This window comes from Chelonoidis abingdonii, chromosome 22 (genome assembly GCF_003597395.2).
Source record: "Chelonoidis abingdonii isolate Lonesome George chromosome 22, CheloAbing_2.0, whole genome shotgun sequence".
Classification (NCBI taxonomy): Eukaryota; Metazoa; Chordata; order Testudines; family Testudinidae; genus Chelonoidis; species Chelonoidis abingdonii.
Window position 1 is genome coordinate 19,803,775 of NC_133790.1, and position 7,499 is coordinate 19,811,273.

At 51.1% G+C, this 7,499-nt stretch overlaps 1 protein-coding gene across 1 annotated transcript; it reads right to left on the reverse strand.

Annotated features, from left to right (window-relative positions):
- Nucleotides 1-2,763: 2,763 nt before the first annotated feature.
- LOC142045850 (uncharacterized) lies at nt 2,764-7,400 on the reverse strand. Its single transcript, XM_075060081.1, has 4 exons — nt 7,355-7,400; nt 6,727-7,181; nt 3,248-3,335; nt 2,764-3,092 (listed from the first exon to the last, which is right to left on the reverse strand). The coding sequence occupies exons 1-4, from the start codon at nt 7,398-7,400 to the stop codon at nt 2,764-2,766; spliced, it is 918 nt and encodes a 305-aa protein (XP_074916182.1).
- Nucleotides 7,401-7,499: the final 99 nt, after the last annotated feature.

The following is a 7,499-nucleotide window of genomic DNA, read 5'->3' on the forward strand; positions in this document are numbered from 1 at the left end:
TTACAGGCTGCGCATGTAGCAGAGTAAATCTGATCACTATTTAGTCTCTCTGACCAAATCATTTCCTAGTCTGTACACAGCAATTGCAACTATCTGCACGGATACAATCATCAAAATTACATGGTGCCGATCACTCTGTAGTGACTGTCAGCTAGATTATCACCAGGGATTGAACAGAAGCGCTGTAGAGCTGAACAGGAGATGCTCTAACTTGAGCCAAAGGGCTAAGGAGCAGATTTTTAAAGGTGCCTAGTTACATCTTGAGGCATCTAAATCCTTTTACAAATCAGGTCCTAAATCCTGTCCTTGGTATCTGCGCAATGTTTTGGACAGACAGGGAAGCGTGATCCCCACTGAATGGAGGGTGATGCTACAACAACTCCTTGTGCCCCCTTGTCCCTGGCTTGTCTAGCTACTCCTCTGTCCTCCTGGCCCCTCACAGTGACAGAGAAACAGACTTGGATCATTCCCGTGGAGTCGGATTCACTGGGCCAAACCCAGCGGGCGCGCGGCAGGGAATGTTAGTCACATGTGGGTACAGCTAGGGGTGCTCAGCTCTGAATTTGGCCTTTGGTCTGTGAACGGCCGTTACGGGGCTGCCAGGAGGAGTCATTAGCGTAATGTTAGTGCAGCACATCTGACGTGTAGAGAAAAATTGACAAGCTTTGCATTGCTGGGCACACAGATATTTTCTATCACATGCACCTGGAGATGGGGTCACTGCCAGCACCACTGCAGTGCAGCCGGGCCTGCTTCCCCCATGCTGTCCCTCACGCGTGGACATGCGCCCTGAAAACACCCCCAGAACTAACTCATTCCCCTCCTGCCACCCTCCCTCCAGCTCTTCTTTGCCATGACGCCGCGAAACAAATTGATGGCAGTGAGGCCATGGGTGTGCTGAGACCCGTCCCGTCCTGCTGCCAGGATTGTCTCATTCCTGCCTTCTGCCAGCCACAGGCCCATCTGTTGTCCCCTGTTGTATCTTCTCTCATACTGAGATTGTTCCCTTTTTAGCCGGGACCGTCTCTGTGTTTTGTGTTTGTACAGAGCCCAGCACAACGGGGACCTTGGCCGTGACCTGTCCTCCCAGGGGCCACAGAAATACAGATACATAATAATCACAGTGATGCAGTCACCTCTGATGGACATTCCTGGGCAACATTTTGCAGAGATGTTCAGCATTAAATATAATGTTGGTTAAAATGCATGTAATGAAAAAAAACACTCTGCAAAGAAATACCCAGCAACTCCATTAAAAAATGGTTCATGAACCTAAATCAGTAAATTTGGGTGCCCCCGATTTTGTCTCACTCCTCCCCCACCACTCCGTCTGAATGAGGGATCTGAAAGGACGCAGCTGTACAAACACCATGGTCTGTGCACCAGACTCTTGAAGACTAATGTGTGTTAAACCGTTATTTTATTCCCTTTGAAATAATTCTCAATACAAATGTAGGGGGCCGCGCCCCCTGGTGCCCTTTCAGAACTGAACCACATGTCACCCCTCTGCAGAAGCGTAGATGCGGAAAATCCAGGTGCACCTCAAATCCCATTTTGTTCTCTCCAGTCTCTGGCATTGAAGGAGACATTCATACCAGTTCCCAGCTCCATGCAGCCCAGTTTTAGCCTTATCAGTGTGGCTGCCTTCAGACTCCCCTTGCGTGTTAATATTTTACATTAAGGGACGTCAAAGGCTGAGAAGAGGTTCATAAATCTACAACACAAGTCAATGCATCCACGTTCCATTAACCCTCTGTGCCATCCCTCCCCCGCGCAGTGTGTCTGCAGGAAGGGTTTGAACAGATGCAGCTCTCTGATCACCACAGCCTGTTGCACACACCACTGAAGGTAAATGTGTGTTAAACACTTACTGTATTTCATTACCAACAGTTCACACCTGCAGGGAGACAGCGCCCTCTTGTGCCCAGGGTCATAGCTGCACCACAAGTTGCTATCCGCACTACAGCAGCTTCTCATTGAATTCTCTTCAATCTCTGGATTTTAAGGAGAGATTCATTACAGGTCCCAGCTACTTACAGCCCAGTTTGCCATTTTGGAGTGTGGCTGCGTGTTACAGTGTCCTTCCAACTCACCTCCTGGCTAATCTTTACATTTAGGAATAGTTAGGACTTGGGAACCCCTGTGACTTGTCAGAAACGAGTATACCAGGACAGGGGTGAGTGGTGGGGTCTTTACTACACGGTGGCTTCTGTGTTTTGTTTAACCAGGCCATTTTGCAGGCTCAGCTTTTACTAACGGGGCTGTTCTTATCATGGCCAGATCCGTCCCTTTCCTACCCTGGCTCTGCTTGTGTGTGCAACGCCTGGGCTCTGGGATCTGACACCAGCTCTGCGGGCTCTTGAGTTTTACTGAAGAATGAGCTGGTATTTAACAGGCAGAAACTGCCTCCTTTCATGGCTTGGATCTGGGAACTGGATTTAGGAATGTTTCCTTCAGGATTATAACTGAATCCAATTGCTGCAGCCAGGCTGTACGGGGTGTGCCGGGGGGTCAAATCCTGTTCCCACGGAAGAGATGATAAAACTGCTGGTCAATTCTTTGGGACAAAGACTTTGCCTTAAATTTCCAGAGCTTGATCGAGTTAGTGAGCTGCCATCACAGGGGAGTGGGACAACACATGGGGACACCTCAGTGCTCCCAGACTGGATGAATGATCATAACTTAGCACTGACACATGATAGGCTTGTGCAGCCTTGGAGGAAGGAAGAGCAGGTTTGTGCCTGAGTTCCCCATTTGGCTGTGTCACTGTGCAGCAGCAACACCACTGCTCCATGCACCACAGTAATAGTCAGCCTCATCCTCTGCCTGGACGCTGGTGATGGTTAAGTAGCCGATGGTATTAGAGGCGTCTTTGGAACCAGCAAAGCGACTGGGGACCCCAGAGCCCTGGTGCTTGTCAGAGTCAGTCTTGTATCTCAGAAGGTATCTCGGTCTGTTCCCATCTTTCTGCTGGTACCACACAACACTTCCAAATGTGGTTCCACTGCTAATGGTGCAGGCGAGTTTAACTGTGTTGCCAATCGACACTGATACTGAGGGCTGCTGAGTCAGAGTAAACTGGGAGAGGGAACCTGGAAAGAAATAGAAAATGCTGCATGATCATCATGGCTTGGAGTTAACGCCTGCACATTTCCTGCTGAGCCAGGAGTCTGGGAATCAGGAATATAGAGGAATTCAGTGAAAAATCCTTTTAAATAAATCTGAGATCAGAAACACCACCCCTTACCAGAGCAGTAAGTGAGCAGCGTGAGGAGCAGAGGGGCCCAGGCCATGGTGGGAATCCAGACGATCTCGGCTTCCTGAGGCAAACGGGTCTGTGGCTGGGACCCTCCAAATCTCATTTAAACCCCCAGAGCTGGAGAACGGCTCCTTCATGCAAATCTGCTCCCTGCTCACTGGCTGCTGCTGTAGAGTTTGTATGCACCAGGGGCGTTCTCATTAGTGTTCTTTGCTCCACCCCCCCAGCCCAACTCCAAACAGCTCCTGATCTGAGTGTGTGCTTCCCTCCTATTGATCACTGCTGGTTAGTTACTTTCTGTTAAGCCTTTTTGAGTCTTGTGTTCTTTTCAGCCATCTCCCTTTTGTGTTTTGGGCTAATATTTTGTAGACCCCAATAAGATGGGGCCCAAACACAATGACTGACAGGGACAATCTCTCAAGGGACGAATCCTGTTACTGATTTGCTGAGGTTTGTATCAGGTCTGTATCAAGCCAGCTTGGCATTTTTCTATAAGTTGCCATGGGTGTGGATTCCCTGTTTCCCCAGCCCCTCAGCAGTGGTGGGACAGTGATTGTAGCTCCCCCGGCTAGGGAAGAGAGAGAACGTTTATTTGGTAACAGTTAGGGGTGAAAGGCCCTGGCATGGTTGGGGTTTGTTCTGAACTCAGTGCTGCAGGCTGCCAGCTGGGAGAACAAAACCCAGGGGGATGAGGCTGCTGAGCCACCGCGGGGCCCCGCTGAAGGGGAGGAGGTTTCATGGCAGATGAACGGGAGGTTTGTGAAGTGTGACACACGGGGGTTAAGCGGGCTGGGAGGAATGTGACACTGGTGGTGGATGTATTAAACAGTTGCTTCATTCCATTGTAAACAATTCATGATACAAGTGCCCAGTCATAACTGAACTATGTCACCCATCTGCAGAAGCGCAGATGGGGAAAATCCAGGTGCATCTCAAATCCCATTTTATTCTCTCCAGTCTCTGGGGTTTAAGGAGAGATTCATGACAAGTCCCAGCTACCTACAATCCAGTTTACCATTTATGAGTGTGGCTGCATGTTATTGTGTCCCCCCAATTAGTTCAATTAGTGCCTCTGGGCTCATATTTACTTTAGGAATAGCTTGGACTTGGGATCTCCCGTGACTTGTCTGATACGCCTATAGCAGAACTAGGGTGAGTGGTGGGGTCTTTACTACTCGGTTGCTCTCTTTGGGTCCCACCAGGGGGAGCCCCTTCTGTGTCTTGTTTATCCTGGTCATTTCACAGTCTTGGCCATTCCTCATGGTGCTGTTCGTAACATGGGCAGGATCTGTTCCTTTCCTACCCTGGCTTTGTTCTTGTGTGTGAAATGCCTGGGCTGTGGGATCTAACACCCAGCCGTTTGGGCTCTGAATCTCACTGCACTACTCTCACTCCATAGGTGGGCAGTCCTTTCTGAGCGAACCCGTCTGACCACCCTAGAAACACACAACTGTGTTCTCCTGACTGATTTCTGGGTGTTTATCCCGTGATGACCCAGGTGCTGCTACCTTCTCCGTTCCATTAGGTACCAGATTGCCTTTGAATTTCTCTCCCCATATGTCCCCCTCACCCTGCCACAGTCAGGGAGGGATAGCTCAGTGTGTTGAGCAGTGGCCTGCTAAACCCAGGAGTGTGAGCTCATCCCTTGAGGGGGCCACTTAGGGAGCTGGGGCAAAAATCAGTACTTGTTCTTGCTAGTGAAGGCAGGGGCTGGACACAGTGACCTTTGTGTCCCTTCCAGTTCTAGGAGATAGGTATATCTCTTATTATTATTTTTTCCCCCTCAGAACAGTCCCCTTGAACTAACCCTTTGGTTGGGTGGTTCAGCATTATCAGCTTCCATGTAGGGGCCTCTGCCCTCGCCATGGCCTCATCAGTGGAAGTTGGTCAAAACCTCCAGACCCAGCTTTGGGCTCCAGTCATAAGACCCGTGGGAATGGCCCTAAGAGTACAAGATCCACGGCCTTGTCTAAGGAGTTTGTGTCAGGCTCCAGCCATCGTGTTACCAGAGCTCATAAACATTGTGCTAGGGCACGCCCAGGGGAAAGGCTCTGGCCTGAACTGGTGACAGCTACTTCCGGGCTCAACCCCAGCCTATCCACAATGGCTTCTTCTACCGCTCCATAGGACTGCGCCCTGCTCATTGGACAGAGCTCGGTAGCTCCCGTGAGCTTCACCCAACAGAAATGGGAAACTTGAGCTGCCCAGGAGGATTCTGCCCCATCCTGCTGTGCTCGTTGCCCTCTCAAAACACCTCTGATTTGTCACCTGGGCCTAATTTTGCCCAGCTGGGCACTGGTCTGGCAGAATTTTCTTCTCTCAAAACTACCTGGGTCCCTGAGGTCCATTTCCCTGGGCATGGCAGGAAATGTTTCTGCTGAGCCTGTGGCATGTCTCACTGTTGTTGCTGCAGTGTTGGGCTGCCAGTGGGCGGACTACACCCTCCATGTTCCCCAAAGGAGAAACAGAGCCTGAGTCTGTTTGTCTCCCCCCCACCCCCGTCCATCCCCCCAAGGCAGTCTGGGGGTCCCCACAACCCCATTTCCGGCTCCAATATGTGGTGGGGCACCCTCATCCTCGGAGTGCACCCTGCATCCAGGTGCAACGTCTCTGGTATCTTTGGTTCCCAGGCCCTCTACTGTCTGTCTGTCTCTGGCCTGGACCTCCTGTGCCTCAGGCCAAGTCACAAAGTTCAAGCCCCTCCCAAAGTATCATGAACATGTGAGAATGAATCTGCCTAATTCCTTTGCCCCTTCGGTCTGCTTCAAAAATCCGATCTCAGGGTTACCCCTGTAAGATCCAACCCTGCCCCTGGAGCTGCTTCCCCGCTTTATCCTCCAGTTAAACCCTGGCTCTGAGCTTCTCCCTGCCAGAGACCTGCCTCCTCTGCTATCTCTCTTGCAACTGAGCCCCTTCAGTCTGCTTCTTATGGCTTAGCTCCACCTCCTCAGCCCGGGAGCCAAGTGGCTCCTCACCTGCCCAGGGGCAGAGCGTGACTCGCTGGGTGCATTCGCTCACCTTGCAGGAGATGGGGGTGAAGCCCATCACAATGGACATGCACTTAGCAATGCACCATGGGGCTGGTTTTTAATCAGAAAGGGGAGATGTTGCATTTGGGCATGGCTGATGCTTCCTGTGAGGGATGCCAGGAGTGCCCTGGCTGAGAACACGCTCTGCATGAATTGAAGACTAGCTCTGGTCATGGGCACGCTCAGATAACACCTCCCAGGCTGAGTGTGAGAAGAAAGGTCACTTGACAGCTGGATTTCTGGCTTCTGAGGAGGAACATGCCCTGAGTGCTCTGCTGGCCAGCTCAGTGCTCAGAACATCCCATCTGCCAGCTCCAAAGACCTTCACATCCTGTTGCCCAGGTGGTCTTCTGTGCTGCTGTGGTCTTCAGTGAAGATGGCATATGCCTCTTCCCCAGTGCCACTAACATAGCTACATTCCCACCTCCCCTCACTTACTGGGATGGGAACCGGAGCCCACCTGGACATACACGGAGGGAAGACGTTCTCCTCTGCCTCGGTTGTAAACCAGACTCTGCAGAGCATCGGTGCCAGAATGCAGGCTGAGGGAAGGGAGGTTTTTGTCTCAGTTCCCCATCTGACTCTATCACTGTGAGTTACACTGCCACTGCTGTACCACATGGTACAGTAATAATCAGCTTCGTCTTCTACTTGGGCATTGGTGACGGTTAAATAACCAACATTGCCAGAGGTGGAACCAGTGAACCGATCTGGGATCCCATCGCCTCTGCTGGTGGTACCGTACAGCACAAAGCGAGGGGCTTGCCCAGGTTTCTGTTGATACCAGAATATTGTGTTCATGCTACCGCTGACGGTGCAGGAGAGTTTCACGGTGTTTCCCAGAGATACTGACGCTGAGGGTGGTTGAGTCAGAGTGGGCTGTGAGTTGGACCCTGTAATGAGAAGAAATGACTATAAATTACCTGTACACACAAGACCTGTTAGCTGCTACTGAAGTCCCACCGTGCTGACAAACTGAAGAGCTGTTCCTTAGGACTGTGCATGATTTGGAAGAAAACATCTGCTGCTATTTGTTCAGAAACTTTGGAATGTAATAGTGTCTCACCTGCGCAGTAAGTGAACAGCGCGAGGAGCAGAGGTGCCCAAGCCATGGTGGGGAATCCAGACCAGCTTGGCTTCCTGAGGCAAATGGGTCTGTGGCTGGAACCCTGCGATTCTCTTTTAAACCCCCAGAGCTGGAGAACGGCCCC